Raw genomic sequence first — 27,964 nt, forward strand, 5'->3', positions numbered from 1 at the left:
TGAAGACCTTAGCATCTGTGACATTTATTTGTAGGCTCATCTGAGTTATAGGGAAGTTTTAAAGACTAATTACAAAGAAGGGAAAAAATGGTGTGCATGCCTTTTACTTCTTTCCGCTAACTGAGACAAGTCAGATGTAGGAAATCCCAAACAAGCTATAGCAGTCCTTCCTCTGTCACTAGCGGACTGTGGTGCCAAGAATGTAACAACACAGTAATTTTTAATGGTTGGGAAAAAATGATGTAGAGAGGAGCAAAGCAAGTCCCCCACGGTTCCACAGCAAATCACAAGCAAACCTGTGAAGATTTCTTGAACTTCTTCTTGAACTTCAACACTGAACTTCTTTCTTAACTTGATTATGTAACTTAAACAGTTTATGTTAAAAATTCAGAAGTTAGTCTGTTCTTTAACATAAGAGATAATGGAAAGACAGTATGGAGGCAGAGCTACAGCTGCTTCATTGTACCCAGGTGAGCAGTGGGAAAACTCCTACTGGCTGGTTAATTCTGTTCTTGGTAGTGAATGACTACAGGACACTGCCCTTCATTTATCTTTCAAGTCCTTTCGGGTAGTTAATACACAAAAGGCATCGGCTGATTGATTTTCAGGAGGCAGGCAGCATGCATCACTTTATCAAAGGTTTGTGCTTTGGAACCACAGCTGTAGGAGAGACTACAGACCTTCAGGGACCTCAGGTAGGTCTCCAAATTGAAAGCTACAGTGAATCCAATTTAAAAAATGCAATTTACATGTGATTATAACTCATCTGCATAAAATGCAGTTGTTTCACTGCTATTTTTGGCAAGCTTAAGCTTCAACAAGTCCTTTTCTTCGCACTTTCAAAATTACTCATTTGCATTTCTCATTTTCTCACCTTTGTTTCCCTGAAGCCCTGAATGTCAGAGGATCAAAGGATTATCTGGGTTACCCGTCTGTGTGGGTGCCTGAAGACTACACTAGGCCCTTGCTTCCCCAAGCCTCTACCAGGTCTTGTATTTGGAGCTGAAACACAGCTGTATTATCTGAATAACCAGGGCTTCCCTCCATTCAGAAAACCTATTCTTACAGCAGATACGAGGACTTAATCCACTCAGTTTTGCTCCCTGAAGATTCAACCAAAGTTTATCCAGCGCTGGCTTGTCTGAAGGCATTCAGAAATTGCCACAAAACCTCCTTTGGAGCAGCAGCTAAAGCGGCGGGGTGATTACAATGGATGAGCTCATGCTTTCCCTTGTAACAAGTATGGCTTTGTTCAGGGCTCTGGGGATGGGAGCCCTGAATGGCAGGGAATACACTGACTATCAGGGTCAGATGACACCGCAGTAAGAACTTAAATTGTTTTCAGTGGTGGGTTGGTTAGAAAGGTTAAAAAATAGGTTTTACAAATATGCTGGACAGTAGGGGAGAGTTTTGTGCAAAAATCGTTCAGCCCCACTCTCTTCTGCGGATGAGTAGTATTTGCCCATGAAATACAGAGCCTGGTCTCTCCCCCATTGATGTCAGTTACAAAATTCTGGCTTCAAGCAGCAGAACAGCGATTTTATAGTCTGCAGTGCTGTTCTGCGGTGCTAAACACAAGTCCTTTAATTTCACCCTTCAATTACCATAACTGCAATTTTTCCTACAGAAGCAGTAATGTAGAACCAACACACTAGTAATAAACTACTGCTTGTATATCAAAGTAGAAGACACTCTACTGCAAAAAATGTCAAGGAACTAACCTAGAAGGCATTTTTAATTTTTTTTTTTTTTTTATCTAGATGCGTAATCCTTAAAAAAACAGCTCTCAAGTGAAATTCTTTCCAAGTGAAACCTCATGCAGAACAATAGCGGAGACTACAAATACCGTTAAATGGCTGAAAAGGTTAAAAGGGATTTATGTAAAAAACCTGGAGACCATTAATTCAGGTTCTTATTTTGAGATCAGCTTGATGGTAGGAGATTAAGACAAAGACAGAAACAAATACAGAACAGATGCCAAGATATGCTAGTTTACTGCAGAGAACAAATAGTGGAATTATTCTGCTTCAGCAAAAATATTAAGCCACATCATAAATATTTAGATAAAGAAACATTAATAAAACATGGAGTTGCTGTACTTCTCTTCCTAGGACTCCCATGTTTTAAAACAATGTAATAAATATAGCTGGATGATTAATTTTGCAGAAATAAAAAAAGGGTGTTAACCTGAAATGAATCACAGCTCATGAAGTTTATGTCATATTATTGAATTGAAGGAATTTCCTCCAGCCCAGGAGCATTCTGAGTGACATCTCTGCTGAACAGCATGCTCAGAGTGCCACCTGATGGCTAAAGCCTTGCTTTCATCTCACCCAGCTGCCTTCAAATTGTAATAGGGCCATCCATGATCTCATCAGTTTTCCTAAGCTATGAGAAGAAGCTCCTGCCTAAATTACAAATGCTCATTTGCTCAGGAAGGGGAACCTTTGTTGTTACATTCCTAGTGACTATTGTCAGTCTAATAAAATAGACTGGTCTACTCTGGATCTTCATTTCAGTGGGTGTATTTGGGGGACACTCTATGGCACTCAGGAGGACTCTGTGGGTCAGGGATTGACCTGAGATGGGGGGACACCATGCCGTCTAGGGAGGATAAGCCTGGGAGATCATCAACAGCTCCAGGTCATGCCCAGATAGGAAGGAGTCAGCTCCAAGCTTCAGAAAACCAGGGGCCTATGGATTTCAAGACACCCCAAAATCCACATTTTGTGGATTAAATAAAGCCACCTTCAGTTAATACTTCATTCTGCCTTCTAAAATTCCCCCAGGTTTGGAAATGAGGATGACTCCTTCTGGGAGTATATGATGGATGAGCCAGGTAACATCCACTGAGGAGCAGCCTGGATCTGATTCCTCTTTATAGATACTGCAGAGAAAACATGAGATTTCTGCCTGATCTCTGCCAGACAGCAAAAGCAGCCTCTTCCTTCAGCACTCCGTGTAGGAGTCAGACATGATCACGTCCTTGAATGCCTCATCCACCCTGGTGGAAACAGAACCATGCTCCCACCTTCTCTCACACTCATCTGCAGGTTTTGACAGAGGGGAAGGAGAGCATTTGCTCTTCCTCACTGAGGACAGCAGGCATGAACTTGCTTTCTGGGGAGGGGTTGTCCAGGTCCCCTTCTAGACAGAGGCACAATTTCAACTGACTTCTATAAGAAAAAGATCTCATTCTGTTTGATACCTGGTTTTCATATAGAGAGGCTCCACTTTGACACCTGCATTGGCCAGTACCTGCTAAGACATAATGCAGCCTGAGGTTTGGCTTTCTAGCTGGAACAGGCGATCACAGAACAGCTGCAGAGGCTGCTCAAACTGCCAGAATATAAAATAAGAATTATTGAAATATTGCTTTGTGTTCTTACATATCTCTGGTTCTCAGGAAAAACTGCAGGTAATGCTTACATACATACAGTCATGGTTTTATCTTTCCCGAAGGAACCAAGAAAGAAGTTCACCATTATTTTTTAAATAACTATTTTTAGTCTTTAAAACAGTGTCTCTCATTCCTCTACTAGGACTTGAAGCTGATAAGAATTCAGAATAAGTATTCATTATGGTACCATTTGTAGGAAACCAACATCAAGGACAATCTCACTTTATTTAAGGATCCTTGGGGGGTAAAACACAAATCCCTCTAGAATCTCTCTACAGAAAAACAGAAGAGGCAGCATTCTTACAAGCCAGGTGTACCAGAGGAAGATAGATATCCAAGCTGATATACAACAAACCAATATTTCACTGTGACAGTAGTGAGATACTGGAGCAGGTGCCCAGAAACAGGTGGACTCTCCATCCCTGGAGATACTGAAAACTCAACTGGAAAACGCCTTGAGCAATTCAATCTGAGTTCAAAGTCAGGCCTGTTTTGAGCCAGAGGTTGGACTAGATGACCTCCAGAGGTCCCTTCCAACCTAGATTATTCCCTGTCTCTATGATACAGACAAGGAGAACATCATCTCACCCTTCCACTCTGACCAGCAGTCAGTGAACTTAACATTGCCTCTCTGCACCAACCTAGAGCTAACGAGTCACTGATTCACCCAGCAGTCATGTCAGGCCAAGTCCTGCAGCATCACCCCTTAGGAAGCTCCTCTAGCTGAGGCTGACCAACATGAGTGTGTATTGTCCCACATTACAGTAAGCTCCCAGAGGCCATTACCTTTAAGCGAACACAATATTTCAAATCCAGCTGACAAAACAAACTTTGGGGACCATATAGCACACCCTTTCCTTTTGAAAATCCCCATTAATGTAGGCACATTTCTTACTCATCACACTAGCTGTCCTGCAAAACCTTCCTCCAACATGTACATCAGAGCTGATCCCCTTTTCATGATCCAAAAGCAAAGCTTCTTCATTAACAGCAGCTGCCAGTTCATCCAGCTGGGTCAAGCTGCAGCTCTTACTGAGCTTGTATGGACCTTTCCTCTACTCAAACAGCATTTTTTTTTGGTTGCTTCCCTAAAGCACATCTGAGATAGACAGACAAAATATGAACTTCCAGGAGACCTCGTCCTTCTATTTTCTAACAGAAAACACTCCTAAGATTTTTTTCAGGTACAATGTTGCATTTATTATCAAAGCTATTTCTGCTTTGTCATCCTACGGATGCATGGTCCTATGAATACAATGACATTTACACAGTGGATCACAGTGGATCATTTGTACATTTCTGCTGCATGTTTTGACCAGTTTTGATTGGAAAATTCCTGACCTAATACCTTCTTCTGCTCAATTTTCACTTCATATTTGCCTGATTTTACAGCCACTCAGAGTTAACTGCTACGCACTGTAGTGTCCTTTGTGGTCTGAAAACTTCAGGGACAGCCTGTGAAGGGGCACTGGGACATGCCTGGAAGGACACTCAGTGTGCCCTTACGATGGGGACAATGGTTAACCTCACAGATTTCAACATGATGGTGCAAGAGGGAGTGAGCAACCACTTGCAGCATGCAGTCAGTGGCCAGGCACATGATGAAGACAGGGCAGCTGAACTGCTCCCTGACTCTGCTGCTGCTGGGGGTCCCCCTCAGCAAGGTCCCCGAGGATCAGAGTAGATCAAGGCTAACAGCATCCACTGCCTACCCTCCTGACCCCGCTTAAGTTACTCTCACGCTGCCAGACATGATTGACAGGCTGTGAAAACCAGAGGGAACGTTGCAGCACTCTGGTGTGACTCCTGCACAACACAAGCCAGAGTCTCTGACACTAATCCCTGCAGCAGAGGAGAATTATTTTTCCCTTGTTACATGAACATGTATCTGCTGGGACTCAAGCTCGTGACATGCTGCATCACGTAGAGTTACCAGCAAGGAAAATAAATGGGCTGTGTGTCATGCTCAGAGATTAATTAAATGGGTATTGAGTAGTCCAGCTTCCTCAGCTAGCAAAAATCTTCAGGAGGTACTGGGAGACATCAATGTCCAGTAATGTGTCATAGTATCACTGGTCACCATCCTCCCTCACCAAGGTCACCAAAACATTTGGCAATGCATCAGCACTTTCATGTCGCCTCTGAGAAGAGCGTGACCAGCAGAGCTACCAGCTGACACCTTGCTCTTCTTCAAAAATCCTGAGGTTTTAATAGGTGCCTGGAGGCAAAGGAAGGGAGGAGATGAGCCCATCATGGTGTGCCCTGGCATTTCTGGAGGCATGTTCACTCAGACACAGACTCGCTGAGGGCTTGTGTTTGCTCCTCATCAAAGCAACATCAGAAACAAACCTGCCAGCTGAAATACTGTGTCCTTCATGCAGGCCAAAGCAAGTACCAGCCATGTGAGGACTGACTTTATAACTGACTTCACTCCTTTCCATTAGCTCACACAAACAGCCGCAAGGCGTCTCTGAAAGCCACAGCCCTGGCTTAACTGGAGGTGAAACAGAAACAGGGGAAGATGCGTGTGGAAGCTGGTGGTGGCTGAGGTAGCCTGCAAAGGCAATCACTGGCTGCAGGGGTATGAATGTGCTCACAGAACAAGTTCATAAATTATTTTAGCAATTCTCCTGCTAATCCTCAGTTCTGAAAAATCTGTGGATGAGCCGATAACCTGTACAAAGTGTACAAGGGCAGGAGGCATGGACAGAGTTTGTGCTTATTCAAGCATCCCAAGGGCCCCATAGAGCCCTGCAGCCATCACACCACCAGCACAAGGTTGAGCTTGACTGGTGTCTGGGATGCAGACCCTCTCTTTGGGGCTGCTGGGGCATGTGCTAACTCCCCAAGCAGCTCTTCTCACCCAGCCCCAGGCTGGCTGAAAGGGCTGTGGGAGGAGTTAGAAATATCACAGCAGACAAAGGCAGGTGGCTGAGGGGCCCAGGGTTGCAGTAGAGTGGTGGCTTGCTTGGGTGTGATTCTCATGGACCTAAATACCTTGATTAAATGATGAAAAGCATCTGTCGTGTCTGCCACTGATTTCGCTGCTTAATTCAAGACTCCTGAGCGTTCCAGGGAATTGTCTCAAAACAAGAGGGAACGTTACATTGGTTGTATGCAGTACTGAGGAATTGCTGCAAACCTTTATCTCAGGGGCTTAGGAGACAGAAAGCTCTTAGCGTGGAAAATACAGCGGATAAAAAGTGGACTTAACCTGTAGGGCATAAGTCTGGACTGCCTCACGTGAAGCACAGTGCAGAAAATGCCAGTAGTGGGATTCAGGGAAACATGAATGTACTAGTGCAGCTCAGGGCATGGGGGTAAAGCTTTACTTTGTGCAGAGCTGGTGTTTCTGAGTTCCCTTTTCATTGCAGAGAACAACAGAAAAGGCCATCTGCTGGGGCTGCCGTCTGCATGGATAGAGTACCCCCAGGAGAGCCAGGGCCCTGGTGTCCCAGGTCGCTGGAAGCCCCAGTCCCCTGGAGCATCCTCCATCACCTGCGGGCCAAAGGGTCATGGGGTCACACCATGGAGGATTGCACCCATCACTTTCTCTGCTTGTATTGTGATTTCCTCCTTGAAAAAGAAAGGTGATGGCAGTGCCCACGCAGAAACATTTTGAGATCCATGACTGCAGAAGTGCAAGTGAAAGCTAGCAGCTGCTTACTGCTATCGCTGCCACCACTGCTGTCATCGGGAAGGGAGGCAGGGCCGCAAGACTTAGCCTGCTGATTTGTCAGCAGTTGAATTTGCAAAGAATAATACACGTAGAGCAGAGGACAGGCACCACCGATATCCTTTAGTTTATTCCTCAAAATAAGTGCATAAAAAAATGTAAATACTTTCAGATTTCAGCCATGGAGAAAAATCCAGGAAGGCTGTTTTTCCTTCCCAATGTCACCTGGTTGCACACCAGAGGGAGAAGGTGAAGATGAGCCATTCTCCTCTGACATTCACCAGCCCTCATCTGTTTCATCTCCATCCCAACCACACAAACGATGCTGTGCTCTCTCTCCGTTCATCCAGTCTCCCTTACCTGGCACTCAAAGGTGCAAATACACAGCATGGTTATGGCTGGAGCCACAGCTTGCATGATGAATAATGTCATCACTCAGAGAAGAAAAACCCAGAGCAGAGAGACTGTGACATTGCAGAGGACATTCATGGAAACAAGTGGACCAGCAGTTATCTGCCAGACCATGACTGCCCTTTTCCAGTCTGCTTTGAGCATCTAAGACCAGAGCTCTAAAAAGCTCTGTGGCTATGCAGGGAATTTGGATTTCCCTCTTGAGCCCTGAGCCACAACCATGCTGATGACTGCAGCAGGAGCGTGAATGCCCCCCTCTCCCCTTCCAGGTGGAATGAACGTGCTAAGGGACCTTCTACCATCTCATGCTGTTCTGAAGACAGAGGACTGTCAGGCCTGGCTGTCACTTGTCCTGCCTGGTCCCCAAGGCAGACCAGCATTGGCAGAGAGGTGGAAAATTGCTGCCTCCCCTCTTCACTTTTATTTAAGGAGGTTCAAAAAAAAATGCTTACTGGCAAAATTTGTGGAGTTAACTACAAGAGATCGATAGCTGCTAGACTTTTATATCATTTAAGACTACTCAGCACAAGGGTAACAGCTGCTTTTTGCTTCTGAGAAAGGTCTAGAAAGAAACCATCACTCATATATATTCAGCCAGGTGCTTTTTATCAAAGGAAAAGTCATTTGCTTCACAAGGAAATGCTCCTAAATTTGGATTTACCTCATCAGAAGGGTACCAGGTACCTGCATGGTGTGCTGCAAAGAGGGTCAGAACAGAAATCCAGCCCTCATGCATTAAATACTGCTCTAGGGAGGGTGCGCACCAGTGGGGTAAAAAATTAGTGAGTGCAATATCAACAAGAGGAAATGAATGTTGAATGGTGCTGTGAGCGGGTACATGTGTGATGGCAGTACATCCTCTGCGGTAAGCCCTGTACAACCCTATTTTTATCACTCTGACCCAAATACAGCAAACACAACACACTGGAGCTGTCTCCACACAGCAGGGTTGGTTCGTGAAACAACGTTCCTGTTAAAGCATCTGCACCCCTCACACCTACCAGCTTATATTCAGCACCTCCAGAGAAAGCGGGCAGTTTTCCAGCCTCCTGTGAAGGAGAGACAGGATTTTTTTTTCTCAGTGCCCTGGGCATCAGTAGCTGTGTGCAGTCAGGTCGGTGTCACAGAGGGCTGAACAGGAAGCAAGGCTTGGGCTTTCCATGGGGCAGCAGCAGGGACGCAGAGGAGAGCAAGGACACCTCCATGCCAGTGTTGACTAATGTGCCTCGGTTGACTGGTGTGACGTGGCTTGAACTAACAGAGACAGACCAGAGATTGTAGTAGGCAAAGCAGCCAGGAACGAATTAATGCACAGATAAAACTCTTTCTGAGGATGCATGAGACACCTTTGGAGAAACAGCAAGAAAGTTCTTTATTGAGGAACAGCCTTGGCACATCCAGGCTGGCAAAATGTGCTGCTCACATGCCTGAAGACAGAGGCCCCAAGGAAACCCTGCACAATCCATGCTGAGGAGGGCTGCCATGTAAGCACAAACCTACCCAGGGGAGGACATGCTTTTGAAGCTAAAGGACAAAGCTGGCACAAGGACAAATGGTTATAAACTGGTCATCAGCAATCCTAGGCAGGACACTGTGAGACTGCAGCTAGCGGGGAGGTTTGAGAACGGGGCACTGCGAGCAAAAAATCCATTTTGGGATAAGGCTTAATGAGTTTAAGGAGGGGATTTGTACAAAGTGGTGTTTGCAATAGTCAGGTTCAGCAGGCAGTGACCCACAAAGTGCCAGCCAGTGCGATGCTGCTGGGTGTTCGCTCTGGTCCTTGCGAGGGCTCCAGATGGTGCCTACCCTGTGGCTAATTGGTGTGTTGGGGCACGAGCCCTCGCTCCGCTCCAGATCGTTTCATCTGAAGGGCCTGCACTCACGCCTGGCAGTGTGGAGCTGTTTGCCAGCGATAGAGCAGACGAGGAGCTGGAAGGGTGCCCTGGGTGTGGTCCACTGCCTATCGCAGGGCCTGAAATTGCCTTCATTTGCTTAACTTGCTATAAAAACAAGATGGAAAGCAATTCCTGGAAGTGCTGCCCTTCTCCATATGCTAAACCAGCATGACCAGAAGAACGAAACCCCTGGGTCAGCATGTTGGACTTCACAAGTGCACATCAAAGTGCACTCAGATCAAATTTTTCACCAAGACTTCCTACGGTCCATTGCTGTTCTGGCTGTGGTTATATTTCTTTTTTGTTGCCATTGAAAGGTAAATCTTAAATTGTTTTATCATCAGTATGGGGTGTGCTCAGCTGTTAAGTGCTGGCTTAGGTTGGGTCTTCAGGCAGTGTTTGCTCTTCTAAGCAAGTTGTGATGCAGTTAGCATCTTGCCTTTCATGCTGTCTCATGTGCATGGGTTTGCACATACAAATGTCTTTGCTGGCTGAAGTCATAGAGTTTGCATTTCTGCAGCTGGAAACAACTTAGAGACAAAAAAAACCTGCTGGCTAAGCATTAGTCTCATGATATTTTTTCAAAGGAACTCTATTAACCTAAACCTCCCCTTGCTCACTGAGCTTCTCCTACTATTTACATTTGTGAAGGGCTTTTAAAAAACACCTTACATGCCAACATTTATGTTGATGAGTTGTATTTAAGAAAGCTACTCTGTCTGAAAAATGCAGACACATTCCTCTGCTTCCACTTTATGGTTTCATTTTTGCAAAATCATGATCTTTTTCTTCACTGGGCACTCAGTGAAAGCAGCAGCAGAGTCCTGTCTGAGAGGTTTATCAGACACCTCACAGCCTCACATCTTCAAGAATTTAACACCAGTGGCTGAAGACATATTAGCACCCTATAAACATCTGACAGTGCTTTCTTGGAACTGTGAGCAGACAGGCTGTCCTTTCCCTCTGCACAGGCCAGACCACTTGAAGTGAGGAGGGGATGAAGGTTTTACAAGATTGCATCCCTGATAGCTTTGGGCAAACATGTGTTGCGAGATGAAAGTCAGAGCTGCGTTCTGTAGCTAAGTGATGAATCGTGCTCCCTACAAATCCACAGGCAATAATCCCTCTGACTTCCTGCACTGCCAAAATGCCATTAAACTACATTTATTTTATTTGTTCTGCTAGCTGTTTTGTAAAAAGATGAAGACAACAAAGAAGGCAAAGCCCTGCTGCTTTCAGTTAGAAAAGTGACAAGTCAGGTTAGCGATAAAAGCCCTCATAAAATCTGAGGAACTCTGCACCTCATGATAAGGCAGCAGCCACCAAGTACTGCAGCATATTTTGGGAAGTGTGTCATGCACTCAGTTATATATAGAAAACAGCAGATTAGGTTGTGCCCTGTTTCTTTCAAGACCTTCATGAGATTTAGGGGACCAGGCATGAGTCTGGTGCCCAAGTGCAGGAGTATGTCAGACAAAATGGGTAAGTAGAGAACAGAAGAAATGGAATTTCTCACACTCTGCAAGGCAGCAACCGTGCACGGCGGAGAGAGAGGATCTGGAGCAGCATACAGAAATAGAAAGCTGGTACCGTCCCTCCCCCTTCCTTCCCAAATGAAACCTACTTCTATCAAACTGCAATAACACCGCAACTAAGGGAGCATGTGGCTTTGTGCTTCAAAGCAGAACAAACCTGGTGAGATTAGAAAGTCACAGCAAGTATCAAATCAGAAAGAAAATCGAGGAGTGGCACAAGACACTGCTAGGTGTTGCCAAAGCTGTTTTTTCCACCCACAGGGAGGAGGAGAGATGAGACAACCTGCAGCAGAGAATGATCTGCTGTCTTGAAGGAAAGAACAATGGTCCACACAGACAATAGACACTCCCAACACACCCAGCATCTCATACAATGGCTGGAAGTATGCAAGTGTGTGCTGCAAAGAAATGAAGTGTTTAATCCTTTGATACGAGGAAAGGGGTAGCTTTCATCCATACGAGTTGCACAACAGCTGGGGTTGCCTGGTACTCGTGTGTCAGCTGGTTTCTTCAGGTGGGCTGACAGCCTTGCATCCCCACGGGAGGTGGGGACCTGCCAGGGAAGGAGCTTCTCCCTAAAGGATGACTTCATCTGAAGGAGAGGCTGAGTTTAAGATAAGGTTGGCAATCACAAGTAGGGACTGTGGTGTGGGTGTTTGTACGGGAGGGTGTGTGTCTCACAGAAGGGCCTTGGAGAGAGCAAAGCTAACATCTCAATATTTACATTTTAAAATCATATTAATAACAGAGTCAGTGATCTGTGAACTGCTTTACTCCTGGGGAAGGTTGCTCTGCTGTTGGTTGTGGTGGCTTATCTTCGCAGTGCCTTCGTCCAGACGCACCCAGGGTTGGAGACGAGGTGGGCCACTGAAGTCAGTCTGGAAACTCCAGTTCAGGTCATGAGTTCAGACTGAGGCAGCTACTCAAGTCATGCACAGCCATCTATGCTACTTCCCAGTGTCACCAGTCTAACTCCTCACTGTGCTGGGTATTTAACCAATACATAGAAAAATCTAATCACTAACCCAGGAACCAGCAACTCAAGGGCCAGATATCAAAACAAGATTTTCCCAGGCCTGTGGTAATGATCACCACCCACATCTATCTTCTTACTTTGAAATATTATTCCCTTCCAAGCTAGAACACAGATCAGAAATACAGAGTACACAGAGAAAGCTTCACCTTAAAACACAGCCTGGCAATCACTAATGAAAGTGATGCAATGCACTGTCTACTTTAATCCAGATTATGTGGAAGAGAATGTGTTCATTGTCAATGAGCTACACAAGCCTATAAAACCCCAGGGAAAGGGTGCTCTTTATTACATGAGAAGACTAGCATGCCATAAAGCAGAAAGCACTCCTATTTTCAGCCACTGAACATGTAAAACTAAGGAAGGGTGTGGGAATCAGGAGAAGGCTCAGCAACATGAAAAGAGCCAAGATTTTTATGTGTTTCTAGTGAGTATGGAGATCTTTTTAAGTGCCCTATTAGAGCTCTCTAAGCAGTACTTTGTCTTCAGAAAACGTTTGGGAACATCTCTGAATAAGGCCTCTTCGGGAGGTTTCAGATTGAGTAGCTGAAATATGCGTCCTCCCCCAGCTAAAGACCTTCTCTCCAGTTGCCAACCTTGAGAATTCAGGGAAGTTTCCATCTGAGTCCTTCCTGCCTGTTGAACTTTCAGAAGGTCACAGGATCAGAAGGGGAACAGGAAAGGATCTGATGGTTGCAGGGTTTTCAAGCATCCACGTAAGTTAGCAGCACATCAAGATGCCTGGCTGGGCAGGAGCCATCTGGCACCTCCATTCACACGAAGGGGCAGCAGGCACAGCTCCAGGATGCAACAGGAGCAGTTGTCTTCTCGGGGGGCTGGTTGGAAGTTGGCACAGCCTTGGTCAGTGAATCACAGACAGTGGCAACCAGCTGTGGCTGGCATGCGAAGCCATGGTGCAGACAGGAGGCTCTGCCCAGCACTGTAAATACATGCTCTCGCCCTAGCTGCAGGCAGGCCAGAGGCAGAAGCCAGTGGCATGAGTCCTGCACTTGATGTGTAGGATCAGACAGGCCCGGGCTTATGCAGGATCATACGCTGAACGTGAGTCAACTGTGTGTGATGCTCTTGCAAAGAAGGTGTCCTTGGCTATATTTATAGGACTGTAATAGCTAAAATATGAGAGGTGATTATGCCATGCTACTAATTGCTAATGACTCCCCAGCTGTAGTCCTGTGTCCAATTATGGGAACAGCACTTCAAGAAATAGGTGAGCATCTATGGGAGAGCCACCTCAGCAACAGAAATTGAAATAACATGTGATGTATTCTGTGATGGAATACTGAAGCTGTTTGGGTGCTTAATCTATAAAAGCAAATGCTAAAAGGGGAGCTGAGGAAACAGCTATTTTCTGTGAATAATAAAGCATTAGTTATTTATTACTAGTGATTAATTAATTACTCTCCAGATTCATGGGGATAGAGTAAGAAGAAAAAAAACAGTATTATTTAAATCTTTAGATGAAAAGAAGAGTCAAGCTGATAGGAAAAACTTGCTAACTATAGAAGTAGTAAAGACCTAGAACAGGCTACCTGCAGAGGATGTGGATTCTCTGAGAAGGTTACACAAATATTGGTCACTCGTGATCTGTTGATATTAATATCTGTTGATATTAATCCTCTCATAATGCAAACATTTTCATGAGATGATCTCCTTAGGTCCCTCCCAAGCTGATTTTGTGACTTAGTGCCTTCCAGATGTCTGCTTTCTGTGCTTCCTATTAAAAAATGCCTTCATCTGATGGCTGTGAGATCCTGAAAAGTATGCTGCCACACAGTCAATGAAGGCATGTTAGAAGTCCCCATCTAAATTTTAACATTCTGTGTACTAAGTATAGTGCAAACTCTCACACCAACTGGTCTCCAAAGCCAGTTAGGAACAAGGAACAATAGCACAACCTGAGTTCTCGGGGTACTCTGAAATCGAATTCATCAATGTCAGTGAAATCTGCTGAGACTGTGACGAAATGAGTAATGGTATAGGTAGAGCAGGATTTATATTATTTGCAGGAAATAATATAAATGTGAACCCAGATATCGAATAAGGAGCTTAAAAAGAAATATTGAATAACTTTTCATTCATTGTTAAAAAAGGGGCAATCACAACCTGCATGCGTTGGGCAACTGAATTAAAGTGCACATCCTAAGTTAAAGTACACTTCCTAAGTTTTGAGGGCACTTTGAGGGCTTTACTTGGGCACATTACCATCATAGCATGGCTGCTTGTCTGTAAGAATTTAACAGACCCTTACAGCTGCTCTAAAGTGGATGGTGCATTAATTTCCAAAGAAGAGTAAACTAAATAGAAATAATGACATGTACTAGCACATCCACAGAAGACTTAAGAATGAAGATACACAAGGACTCAAAGGTATCTTTGGGGTAATCAGGTCAAGGCAACATCTCATATAGCTTCCTTCAGAAATTGTCTCTTCTCATTTCCAGTCTGGCTAATTCATATCCATTTGTATTTCTGCCCACACCATCCATTAGCTTAAGTAATTGCTTTTTCATCTTTGATACTTACCCTACTATTTAGAGAGAGCAATCTCATGGTTTTTTTTCAGCTTTCATTTTGCTGCATATATTTCAAAGGGGGTTTCCCTACTGCCCTGTGCAATGACAGTAATGCTTCCCTTTCTGTACTGGAGATACCATCTCTGGTGCATTGTAGGAACATCTTCATCTTCTTTGTGGCCATACTGTAGGGATACCTGTGTAGAAATACTCCAGAAAGCTCTCCGTGAGCTAGTGCCAAAACTGAAAGCGATATTGCAGTGTCCACTCAAATTTCCACATGAAGTTCTGGGCAGCTTCTGTGAGTCAAAGTCAACTGACCCTGCATTAAATATAAATGTTGCATCTGCTTGTCTTCAGTCATATAGCATCATCCTATATAGCGTCATCCCATAGTAAGCAAGTGGGAATGCAATTGCATCATGAACTGGTGGATGTGCTCATGTGTGGCTGTCATTGTATGATCAGAAATTGCATAGTTACTGAAAGTCCAGACATTTTCCATGCTCAGGTCCTTCAGATATTCAGCAGCTGACTTTGCTGAACAGCTCTCTGAATTTATAGGAATGCAGCAGTATGAGCTGAGACCAAAAACAAATTTCCCATGGTTTATCCTTATGCTGACTCAATCCCTGAATATCTTCTATTACCAACTCTTCAGTCACACTATAACTGCTTAGCAAAACCTCTCCAAAATATTGTAATCTTTGACTATTGTCATCTTTGATTATTTGGATTCACTGACTGTGGCCCTTGACCCCAACCTGCTCGCTGGCCAAGTTCCTGGTTTAACCTCAGACCTGCCTCATCACCAGACTTGTCTGGTGATCCGGACTCCTGTTGGAGCCTGGATATTGTCACTGGACCTGTCCTGTCCTGCTGTCACACTGGCTCCTGGCACCCCATCCCATTCTCTATCTTGTCCTCCAACCCCTGCCATCAGTTGAGTATATCAGCAGTAGCATTTTTTAGTCACTGTGTTGGCTATTCTTCTATCCTCTCATGTTTTTTTATCTGTTGTTGCAACTTCCTAATGTCCTCTTTCTCTGTACCAGTAATGAAGCTCATAAAAGCCCTCCCAGATGTCTTGTATCTTAGTTTAAACAGTTTCTTCACAATTACCAGAGCCTTGGTCCCAGAGATCCATGACAGAGGAGCTCATGTGGCATGCATGTATTTTTTCAGGGTCTCCAGGTCCAACCGAGTAAAATTGATCTTTGCCAGAGACATCAACTAACAAATACATCCTGAATGTAAGCTGTAAGGTTTGCACCAGGACAGAGAAAGAACTCAGCCATTGTGGTGGAAACAGTGTCCACAAAAGAATTAGTAACTTGGGAAGCAACTTGTGCTTGGGAAGAACAAGATGGGCCAGAAACAGAAATTAAGAAATCTGCCACAAAACTGAAATAAAGGGTTATAATGAAAAACAGGGACAAAATATATCAGAAACACAATAGCTCTGTAGAAATAAAAGAGACAATAAATTGGCTTCTGCTCTGAAAACAGGAATGCTGAGAAATGTTCCAAAACACTGAGCTGGAATGAAGCTGTTCTGAGGCTTCCCAAAGCAGCTGCTGGCTTTACTGCATTTCAGTAATCTTTTTTTTTTTTTTTAAAGATTATTTGCCCTCATTGCTGTAAACTTATTTAAACCTTGCATGGAGCCACCTCACAACTAGCATTCTGCAGACTCCCAGTGATCCCTGGCATACTTTTAGAAGCTCCCAAAAGGCAATTGTTGTCAGTAGATTTTAATTTGCCTTATGTATTTTTTTTGAATTTATAATTTGAGAAAGGTTGAAAACCACGGCACACATACCATATGAATGTTTGCTTGTGTATATATGTTCAGCAAGATTGTTCTGTAGGTTATTAGATATTTTTTCTTAAGAGTTTAGTACTCATAATTCAAATTTGAAAGCACATCTATAATAGCAGTGTAAATCATCCTTCTACACTAAGGCCACACTTCATAAGCAGTCTTCTGTTTTAATTGATGATTTCAAAGATCTTTGTCATGAATTGGGGTGGACTCTCCCTGGGAAAGCTTTTAATCTAGTTTGAATACTATTGCACTTGCCTAAATAAACTCATACTTCAGCCAAGTGAAATGATCAGTGATAGCTTCTGATCTAAAACACTCACACATGGTTCCTTCAAACAACAATACGGCACTGTTGATGCAAAAAAACCTAGCAGAGGTTGAAAATGTTTCCACTCCCTTTCTGCAGGTCACTCAAAATTATTGATTGCGAGAATATGCGAACGGCAAAGCAGGCTGGGCATGTAGACAATGCAATGAAGAAAGTACTAAAAATATACAGTTCAGTTTTTTGCAACTGCACTGATACAGATATGATATTCGTTTTTTTAGACTTCCTTTGAAACAATGCATCAAACAATGTACCTGTACTGACTCCTACTTCAGGTTGGAAGTTTTAGCCTTAGATATGTTCAGAACTGGAAAAACTTCTGAAAAAATTTGAAAAATACTATTAAGGATTTGCTTTGGATTCAGAGAGTAGAGATTTTCAAAGGAGCTCAGCCTGTTTGGGTGTATTTGCTCATTAGCCAAGCAAAACAGGAGCTGAGAGGCAATTCAGCTGTGGCCTATAAATATATTCTAGACTACACGCTAGGGGAGAAGAAAAGCTTCTCATGAATATGTTTATGCTGGAAATTAGAAGGTTTCTCAATCCTCACAGCAATGATGCTTTGGAACAACCTTTCACTGGAGGAATGAGGCAAAGCCATTTTAAGTTGCAGCTTGATTAGCTGCAAGGATGATCCCATGGTTGTCTGTGACAAATTACAGGGTGCGTGGGTCTATGGATGGGCTCCTTTTCAAAACATGGCCTTACTTGTCACAGTGGGAACTTCGGGATGCTGAGTGTTCTGGGAAACCTGGCTTTTACTAGATGTCTGAAAGTGAGCAGAGGCCATTCATTAACATCGTTTTCATGTGGTATTAACATGAGGCACCTGGAAGGTAGGAAGTAGGCATTCAATCACAGGCTACAGATAGATTTGAATAAAACAATTTATAAAGAATTCTCTTTTTAAAAAAATAAGAAATTCAGCATAAACAATTAAACGAATGATATCTTACTCAGACTTGCTACCAGTTATTACACTATCCCTTCCAATTACCAGTTTATTACAGGAGATAGCCTTCATGTCACACACTGTCTTCTGCAAGCCACACTGATATTCCAAGCGCACGCTGAGTTGCCATGACCAGACATTTCGGAGAGTATGACGGTAATTATGGCATCCCTAGAGATGGGTGGCACTGTCTTGCCCAAGGGCACACCAAGGCTAACCCCCATCAGCTAGAAGCTGGACTGTGCCTGGGAGGAGCACTTAGGATGGAAAACAATGTTGAACTGCAGGGTGTAGACTAGGTATAACTGCAACAAGGCAAAAGGGAGCTTTGCTTTGCTTGCTTTTCTTCTGTCATAAAACTAAAACAGACCGGTCAAACAACAGCCTGACAACCTTACTAGTTTTTTGGCTTGTTTTCCTTCAGCCTTTCTTGTCTCTCGGCTTCCTTGGGTTTTTGATTTGGCTTGTAGACCTCTCAGTGGTCATGATCACAGATTTGGTTTTGGGTATCTGTTCCAGAGTCGATACAATTGGGGAGCTAAATAAGACAGGACCTTATTAAGGACACTGCACTGTGTCATTGTGTTTCTTCCCTCATGAGATGCTTTTGGTTAGCTACCTGAAATACAGGTTTCACAAGGAACTCCTGTAGCACAGAATTTTGTCTGGCAAAACTAATTGAGGAGAAATAGCCCAATTAAGAAACTCATTGTGCTTTTCCATTTCTAATGGCAAACTCTGCTACAATTTATGTCCTGTAGGAAGAGTTTGCAGACTTGGAAAAGATCCTCATTATTTTTGAACTGACAAGCACTGCAACTCATGCATTCATGTTTGGCAGTCCCCAGAACCAAATGCTGCAGAGAGAAAGGGTAAGTGTTGTGCAAAGCCTTCAACAAAAGCATACCTCATCTACAGCTTCAGTTAATGACCAGTTTCCAGCTGACATGTATGTGCCTACTAATATAACTGAAAGCATTATGTATGTTACTGTTTCATGTAGCAAAACAGAATGATATCCAGACCAGCCAGCAACTAGGACATGCCCCACTGTGGCGCAGCAAAAGCTTTAATTTCTCAGCTTCATTTAAAACAGAAAGCCTGACAGTATTTCAGCGAATATTCCCCCAAAAATCCACTTTCTCAATGAAAGCTCATAAGCACCAGGGGAACAGGCACAGAGCTCACTCAAAACATCAGCTCTGAACATTTGGTTGTGTCTCTACTAGCACTTTCCTCTAGTAGGAATGTTTTCCCGGATCCTGCCATTTAAATGTCTCCTGCTAGCAGCCAGTTTAAACCCCATGAGTTCAGTACCAAAGTCCTTCCAATCCTTCAAGTTCTCAGCTGAGAATTCTCCAAAGGAGAGGATATGCCTATATGGAAATAAAATACAGAGTTTTTCCAGTTAAACCATTTCAGCCACCAAAATCTGCCTGTCCCAAACACACACCAAAAAATTCTTAGCAAGGCAAATTCTCTCCTTTGACAAGTAAACAGCTGATCAAGACAAACAGGTCAGCAGCTAGCTGAGCTGGGCCATTGCCCAGATGATTTAATGGTCTTTGAAGAATGTTATTTCCTTCAAATAAGCTATATTGTTAAAAGGGAGAGAAAGAAGATACAGTGAACTTGTTACCTATAGGAACGTTCAACCTTTATAAACCTTATTCTTATCTGATGTGTTCTGGGTAAGATTTTTCAGGATCGTGTATAGTACTTGGACATGATCACTTCTGCATTTTATTGCAGGAACGTTTACTCTGTAACACAGAAGAGCAATTGAAATTCTGTACATGATTCATTTGTATTGCCTTCATCATATCCCATTACTGAAGCAGCAAATTCCTACTTGTCTGTAGGAGTTGATAGTGTCACCTTCTTTCCTTACTTCTCCAGAGATTTAACTATGCAGAAGGTTGATCTAACGACTTACTGCTACTGAAAATCTTAAGATTTGCTCCCTAACTCAGGGCCACAAAACCCGCCCCTTCATTTTACAGTAGCTCTGGCCCATACGCCTTTCTACAAGCCAGTTTGACTCACTAATCCCACAGAAAACTACCTCCTCCATTTTTGTGAAGTTTGTTCTCTCCTCTTTTAGTGGGCTAAATCAGCTCATAGAAGTTGGCCAAGCAGCACAAACTGCATAAAGCCAGCAGCTTTCTGGGCAGAAACAGAATTCCCCACTTCCATCAGCAATGAGCCGATAACATGGCTCACTGCATCTTGAGAAAACACACTGAGCCATCAGAACAATCATGTGAACATGCCTCATCTACACAGTTTAAAACCAGATTAGCTTAACTCCCACTAAAGGTTCTTTCATCCACATCGACTTTGCACATGAGGAGACTTCATACCCTCAGTTTTGCAAGCTCATCTGTTAAGGCAGCATCCTTCAACAGAAAAGTGGAAAGATCTTAAAACAGCCACAAGCATTTTTGCAGCGATCATCCAACTGAAGCCCAGGAGCACGCAAAGCAATCGCTGAAGAAAGAACGCAAGCAGTGACTGATGTAATGACTGTAACGCCAGGTTGAATGCAGAGAAAACCAAAAGGCACCAGATTTGGCAAGTAGAGGTAGGAGTGGTTTCCACACAAAGAACTTTATTTTCATAAATACAGCATTGAAAAAGCAAACTTTTAAAGAAGAGGGAAAAACAAAAGAGCTTTATGTCTATGTTTAATAAAACCACTTTCTCTAAGACACAAATCATTTACATTCTGATAACTCACATTCAAAAATAAATAGAGAAAGGCAGCAGGGCATAACATTCAAATGAATACCTAGTAAAAGGTAGTAATGTATCTTTATTAATAATCAAGAATATAACACTGCAATATTTAATCTTGAATTTTTATATACAAATGCCATATCCTACGCAGCAATAAATCAAGACATATACACCATAAGGAGCACGTACACTAATTTCTGTTAAACTGAAAAAGTAGGAATTATATTTAAACAAAATCTCCTCCAAACAACGTAGAAAAACCACTTCGAGTGGTAAGCAAAAAAAAATAAACACTGAAATAACTAAAGAAAACTAGTTTAAAAAGAAATAAAATTAACAAATAGGAATCACGATGTAGGATTACCTCTCTCCCAAATATCGAATAATTTATTTTGCTCTAAGGTAGATTACACAGCACACAGAAAAGTTAATTATTTCAGTATAGTACTAAAATGCAGGCTTTTGAAATTTGGTCCATTTACATTTTGCTTATTACTTTAGCCTGCCATATCAGAAAGAAAAGTTGTGTGTCCCTCAATCTTTGGATACAAAAAAACAGAGAAATTACATTCTTCAGCACAAAAGCAAGATTTTGAGAAATCTGTGCATTTTTTTTTTTTTTGGTTAAGCATATGTAGTTTATTACTTTCATTCATGCAAAAGCTGTGAATTAATCCCATTCCAGATGAGGATTTTACCATGAAATTTAAATAGTCAATTTAGTATAGAACAATGGAAAAAAAATTAATCCACGTAGTATCTTGCTACTGAACCCTACTCAGTCAAAATCACACTAACTTTTACACATTTGCCTTCTTAGACACAGGCATAACAATTCATTCAGAAAAGCTAAAAGACATACAAATCTAAAATAGAACAGATCTGAAAACTATGCTTACTCATTTTTACGTAAGAGGTTCAAACATTTATAAAGTTACATATAACCTTCAAAGAACACAGACACTAAATTGTTAAACAAACTACAACCACTGCAGACCTGACAGTAATACCAAAAAAAAATGAGTAATATCACTATGCTTATATTTCCTAAAAATGTAAGTGCAAATCAGAAGTTGCAGTTCAAATGTGCAGAAAGCTTGAAATGAGTAAAATAATTCAGGTGTATAACTACTAATATTCTGTGTTAGCCACATAATACATAAATATAGATTGGAATTTTAACTAGGGAAATGATTTTTTTTGATGTAAGAAGAGATAAATTCAATGGGGTTATATCTCTGAAGGAGCAGAGAGAATCCTCCAACATTCTGTCATTGCCAAATCGTGCCTCAGGCACCGTATTCAATTGGCAAGTAAATTTGCAAAGCAATCACCTGTATAATCACAAACAAAATATATTCACACTCAAGTTACAGAACCTTTCATCAACATCTCAAAGCATGTTATGGAGCAAACATATTCTCTCCTTCTTGTAGCAATAGGCACAGAAGACCTGCCCAAACTCCCCCGTCTCCACATCAATGTACTCGTTCTTAAGCAGAATCCATATTTCCCAAATTTGATGCTCATTCTCAGGACTCTATAGAACAAGCATCATCACCTATCATATTATACTAATTTGACATGTATTATAGTAGAATTATATATATGTGAGAAATCCAGTTTGCAAAGATTACAAATGTATCAAGCTGCCAGTAAACAGTTCCTGTATCTACATATGACGATGGTGCAAGTCAGTGGTGTCATAAAGGCACTTGTCTTTCACAGACAGTGTTGTCTTCTCTAATCAGTCAAAAATAGATCTAAAAATATTTATTTTAACATCCAAACTGGTTTTTACTCCTTAAAGTGGTGCAAATTATCATCTATAGAACAATAATTCATTAATTCAACATGAAAGAGCTAAGTGCAAAGTATCCATACTTAAATATATCTTTATAATTAATTTTAATGCCATGCTCTCAAAAAAATGCCAAAAAACATGCTACAGTAGAAATGTAATTGGCACTAGCAGCCACAAATAAAAAGGTAGGTGCATACAATAGTACAAGCAAGCTTATTTAAGAAGTTACTAAAACAATTAAGTGATGAGTTGCAAGGAGAGACATTTGCCACAAGTCTTTTCCAAGACATGCTTGAAGCCACACCTGACCAGTATGAAATATATAACACGCTTTTAGATCATTAGGGACATCTTTGTAGCTAGCTATGTGATTTTACAAAAATAATTCCAAAATGCTCATTCACGTCAAAGTGAATTCTGTTTCTGTTTTCACTGAATGTGAAAAGACAAGTCAAAACCAGATCTAACAACAGAGTTTAAAAAGACACCTAAGCAGCCACTAAAGTTCAGTGCAGTTTTCAGGGGTTTACAGATGGCAGTGTAAAATCCTTGAAATCCCATTTATCTGGCCAGTATATATGTACAGATTTTCCTCTCCAAGTCTCAGTACCTTAAAGCAATAATTTGAAAGTTTCCACCAACAAAAGACCTGTTTTTGCAAATCAAAGGGCTCAGGTATTACAAAAAATAGACATAATTGGTTTTGCCTATGCAAATGCTAATTTGCAGTTGGCATTATAGCTCCATTAACCGAGAAATCTAAACACGCTGAAAGGTGTGATGGATGGAATAAATCCAGTACAACCCAAAGGCCAGCAGGTTTTTTGCCCTTAATACTTTGTTCTAACAGCACATTAAGAGTATATTCAGACTGCTGTGAAGTTGCTGGATGGAGCCTCATGCTTGAATACTAATTTTCATGTCCAGTCTCCTCTAGTTTTGCCAGTACTGTACCATGAGGAAGTTTCTGCATCTTTGAAAAATCTGCATTCACTGAACATTACACAAGGTTATTAAAACAAAAACAGGAAAAAAAAGAAGCCATTTGATCATGTATTAAGCTAATCCTTCAGAGAATCGCACTTCTTTGCTTATAGCAATGACCAGAATTGCTGATGGTGTACTGACAGTTGCCATGGCAAGTGGGTGACTGCGTGGGATAGCAGACATATAGCCAAGTCAACTGCTTATGCAATCTCTGTGATTTAAGCAAGCACAGAACACACCACTTTTATTATGTGCTGCCAATGATCTGCATAAAGTGCCAAAGGAAAAAATGTTGTTCTGTGTTAGGCCATGGCTGTTTCAGTATTCCCATTCATCTGTTTTCATGTCCAGATAGTAAAGAATATTCTGTGCAAGCTTTACTGCTTGCTTTCTGGCAGCCTTACACCGCTCGTCACCTTGTGGATCTACAGCATCAAGCGCTAGAAGTTGTTTTGTAAGAAGTTCTTCCAATCTCATATAATTTTTATCTGTTCTGTTTCCATCAAATGAAATCACCTCCTGCTGAATTTGGGACAAGTTTCCAAGAACAGTCCAAACTGCTTTATGAGACTGATGTTCGGCAGCAGTTTGCTCAGAATACATTTGCCTTTTTTCAAGGGCTTCCTTCAAATCAATATACGTTATAAGAGTTTGAACTTCTATTACTGCTCTTCTCCTGGCTTCTCTAATACAGGGGTTTTTGCCTGGACTCACCTCATCTAAGTGGGCAATTAATCCCTGTAATTCTGCTTTGGATCCCAAATACAAATCAGAAGCATTCTCTGTTTTTAAAAGTAAAGAATTAACTTCCTTCATTTTCTTGCGAATCTCTTCTATTTTTAGAATGGACTGATTTTGTGCCAAATCATAAGCGTGAGTAGAATTTGCTTCTTCTTCCAAGTCCAGGTATTTCTGCAATTTATTGATCTCTTCCACTACTTCCTTTCTGTAATTTCTTATTTCTGTGCGACCACAGACATCTAAAGCATCCAAATCAGCAATGAGGCCTGTAAGCACACAGGACAGATGCCTGCAGGTATCATTACTACTCACTCCCATTAGAAGCGCAATAAGAGTTCCTCTTGCTTTGTTCACATCACACATTACAGAGTTAATTTTGGAGACAGAAGGATGTGCATCATTAGAGAGTGGCAGGGACAGCTGTTGCTTTACACAGCTTTCTATAATCTCCTGAACAGCACACACTTTTGTCAGAGTACGATATCTTGCTTTGCGTAGAGAAACTTTCCCTCCGGTTTTCACCTGGGTAAGCCTCAATACAATGTCCTGAATACCTTCTTCAAATTCGTCACTTATACAGTTACCTCCTTTGTAAAAAGGTGTAATCTCACGTTCCACAAGTGACTGCGCCTCCTTGAATATAGCCTCTATTTCCAGTCTGCGCGGATGGTTTGCATTTTGTTCCAGTTCCTTAAGCAGCCTCTCTGTTTCCTGAGCAGCTCGTTTTCTGGCTTGCTGAATATCTCCCTTTCCTTCAGTGTCTACAGAATCTATTTCAAAAAGCTGTTTCGTAAGACTTCTTTCTAATTTCTTGTAATCTCGATCAGTAGACAGACCACTGAAGACAACCACTTGTTGTTCAATCTCTTTGACTTCTTTCTGTATTTCGTGCAACCGTTTTATGGATGGGTGTTGGTTACCCATATCCATTCTCTTCTTTCGGCCAGTTTCAGATGAACTACAAGGAAAGTGCGAACAAGACTTGCGATTAATAAAGTGCTATGCAACCACATGTCACAACTTTGACAACACCCTGAAGCACTTCAGCATTACAGCTATTTTAAATATCGCTAGCAATAGGAATAAACCACTTGGCTGACATTTCATAGCGACTCCTCTATTGTTTCATACTTCCTTCTCTCACCCAAGCTGCAAGGGTGATGCTTTAGTTACCGCTCGACCGGCTCTTAGCGTTTACCCACAACCTTCAGCCCCCCCTTCCCCACCTGCCCTGCAGCTGGAGGCATCGCACAACAAACCGGACCCCCGAGGGTCAGAAGAAAAACAGCGGCAAAACCCGACCGCCGCCGGGGTGCCACAACCCCAGGGCAGGGCTGCCTTCCCCCGCACAGGCCCCACAGCCGACGCTCCCCCCTCAGTTCCCGCCACCCCCGGCGGCCCCTCCAGGCCCCTGCACGGCAGCAACCTCCCCGCGGCGATGCGGCCCGACGAAGCGGGGAGGGGAGATGACAACGGGCCGCTCCGGGGAAGCTCGTAGGCACCTGAGGAGAGGCTCGCCCCCGACCGCCTCCCCCCGCAAACGCCCTCAGCGCCCGCAACGCTCCCCACCGGCCCCGGCCGCCTCACCCGCCGGCCGCCCCGGCCAAAGGACCCGCTGCCCGGCCCGGCGCTGCGCTGCGCCACGGGCCGAGCGGCAGCGAAGCCCAGGAGCCCCGCCCCGCGGCCGGGCGGCGGCGGAGGCGGGAACGGCGGGGCCGAGGGACGCGGCCCCATCCCCGGCGCCGCCCCCGACCGCAGCGCCGCGCTCCGCTCCGGGCGGCCTCGCCTTTGCGACACTGCCGTAAAGCGCCAGCCGCCGGCAGGAGGCGGGTGATGGCGGCGGTTCGGCTGCTGGCGAGGGGTGGCGGCTGCTGCCACCGCCTCCTCCTCTCCTTCTCCTCTTCCTCAGCCGGCGGCGGCCCCATGGCTCAGCGCGGGGAGCGGCAGGAGAGCGCGGTAAATCCGGCCGGGAGGGTGGGGGGGGCAGCTCTTGCGTCCCGGAGCCGGCCTGCCGCGGGGTCTCCTGCCCCTGCGGAGCCCTGAGGGGGGAGCGGGGGGGGGGCTGGCCGGGCTGCCCCCGCGGTACCTCACAGCGCCGCTGGGCGGGCGCGGCCCGATAAAAGTCTGCGTTTCCCGCGGCCTCTCGTTATTTATTTATTTTCCAACGCCCCCGGTGTTTGTAAATACCCCGCGGGCCCTCCCGCGCCGTGCGGGTGGGGCGCCGAGGAGGCCAAACGCTTTTCTAAGCGGAACGGTACGTTGTGGGCTGTTAGAGCCAGGTCTCCCTAAACCCGGCCTGAAAAACTGTGCGCTTGTGCGTGTTCACAAGGATGCACGAAGAAAGCAGCGCTTAAGAAGGCTTACCTACTTGCTAGTTCTTGCTGTTAAATATTTTAACGAAGTGGAACATCAGTGATACAAAAAGTAAAAAAAAAAAGTTGCTTTAAAAAAAAAAAACAACCATTATTCATGTCTGTTAGAAAAGAGTCTATCTTCTCTTTAGTTTCTAAATAAATGTTAAATGTGTCACATCGTTTTCCATCAGGGTAGATGAATGTGCATAATTTCTGAACTTGTTACGCTCTCTTATGTGGAGAGCGTGTGGAGTTTTGGAATTTATTTCAAATCGGGGTGGTTTTCAAAAACTCTTCTCAAGTGGTCATGATGAATTCTGCCTGTATTTTCAAGGGCCTGGGTTTCAGCCCCCCCGCCCACTCCCATAACGACTGGATCGGCCCCCCCGACAAGCACTCCAACCTGCGGCCGGTCATCTTCTACGTGTCCCCCGAGGAGTCCCCCCTGGAGCGGCGGCTGCGGGAGGCGCGGCAGGAGGCCCAGGCCTGCGACCAGCGCTTCTGGGCGCGGCACAACCGCGCCTTCCGCCAGGTGAGCCCGGAGGGCCGGTGCCGCTCGGATCCTGCCCGCCCACTCGAAATCGGGGAGGGGGTTTGGTCTCCATGAGGTCAACCCGCCACTACTGGCTGGTAATTGATACCGTTTCTTTTAATATGCACGGTGTCTTTGTGGAAATTACTTTTTTGTCATTAATATCTTTAAACATAAGTACAAAACTAAAGAGCCTGTATATTTTATTGCTGTTTAGTGGCATATTTGCCTTTTTCCTATCTGGCACTGAAAATATAAAGTTTTAGCCACCCTACGTGAAAGACCTGTCTGTGACTAGAGCAGCTGTTGAAAATGATCCTGCAGCTCTTCTTGCTCTGTCGTAAGTGGGAGAAATAGGTATAATCACCAGGGGTAAACGAGGGACTGTTTCACTGGCAGCGTACCCCAGTAAGTCTACAAGTGGGGACTTTTCAGTCATGGTATGTTGCCTTTCCTGATTGCGGCATTGCTTAGGAGACACTGAATTTTGTTGGAAAAACAGTAAAGGTTCAGTAATTCACCGTCATTTGTGATGATCTTTGATCATCATAGCCTCACAAAACTTGCAAAGATCTCAGAGAAAAAACAAAGCTTGTTTTTTAATTCCATAGAACTGCTTTTTAAGTCTGAAAAACTTACGTACAAATAATTATTCTGTTTCTGAGTAATTTCATTTTTTTAAGGCTATGTTTTTCTCTGTGTTCAAGTTCTGTTATACAATACATCACATCTTCATAGTTTGTTTTATAAACTGAAGGTTCAGATCCTGTCAAACAATACTGAATCTCAGCTGCAACTTTACTCCAGTAAAACGCTTGCATGAATTAATTGATGCCTGCACGTAGCAGGATCTAAGTGATGAAGTTACTGGTTTAACTAACTCACTGGATTCAGGAAAATATATTGTTTACATTTTCAAGTATAGTGAGTATGCTTGTTATTTCAGAGGGTATTAAGCACTGCACTGCTATGTGATTAAAAACAGTGGTTAACTTCAAGGACTGAGCACATCAGATTCTAATGTGGAAAAACGTGTTTTAGGAGAAAGAAGAATTTATTTATTCACGACTGAAAGCCAAGGGTCTGGAAATGAGAGATGAAACAGGTTAGTGAGATCTTTATTTATAGTTTAGGATGCATTCTGAATTCTGTTTAACTTTGAATTTTGTTAGTTTATGCTCTTTGTGTCCTGTCACAAGTAAATCTTGATTTAGA

At 43.4% G+C, this 27,964-nt stretch overlaps 2 protein-coding genes across 14 annotated transcripts in view; one reads left to right on the top strand and one right to left on the bottom strand.

Annotated features, from left to right (window-relative positions):
• The first annotated feature begins 9,406 nt into the window (after positions 1–9,406).
• COA8 (cytochrome c oxidase assembly factor 8) overlaps positions 9,407–27,964 on the top strand; it is a 34,731-nt gene continuing 16,173 nt past the window's right edge. For 6 of the 13 annotated variants that reach the window (XM_074868925.1, XM_074868929.1, XM_074868927.1 and 3 more), the window contains exons 1-5: positions 9,408–9,699; positions 11,179–11,300; positions 18,354–18,464; positions 26,552–26,749; positions 27,791–27,854. In XM_074868925.1, the coding sequence (XP_074725026.1) occupies positions 11,241–11,300; positions 18,354–18,464; positions 26,552–26,749; positions 27,791–27,854 (433 nt within the window). In that variant the 5' untranslated portion in view covers positions 9,408–9,699; positions 11,179–11,240. Of the gene's footprint in view, positions 9,700–10,353; positions 10,865–11,178; positions 11,301–17,640; positions 17,749–18,353; positions 18,465–25,615; positions 25,820–26,551; positions 26,750–27,790; positions 27,855–27,964 lie in introns of those variants that run through there. The other 7 variants (XM_074868930.1, XM_074868931.1, XM_074868921.1 and 4 more) reach the window with 7 other exon arrangements.
• Positions 20,184–25,583, bottom strand: BAG5 (BAG cochaperone 5). Its single transcript, XM_074868912.1, has 2 exons — positions 25,451–25,583; positions 20,184–24,821 (listed from the first exon to the last, which is right to left on the bottom strand). The coding sequence occupies exon 2, from the start codon at positions 24,791–24,793 to the stop codon at positions 23,441–23,443; it is 1,353 nt and encodes a 450-aa protein (XP_074725013.1). The 5' UTR covers positions 24,794–24,821; positions 25,451–25,583; the 3' UTR covers positions 20,184–23,440.

The sequence above is a fragment of the Strix uralensis genome, chromosome 4 (assembly GCF_047716275.1).
Source record: "Strix uralensis isolate ZFMK-TIS-50842 chromosome 4, bStrUra1, whole genome shotgun sequence".
NCBI classification, from domain to species: domain Eukaryota; kingdom Metazoa; phylum Chordata; class Aves; order Strigiformes; family Strigidae; genus Strix; species Strix uralensis.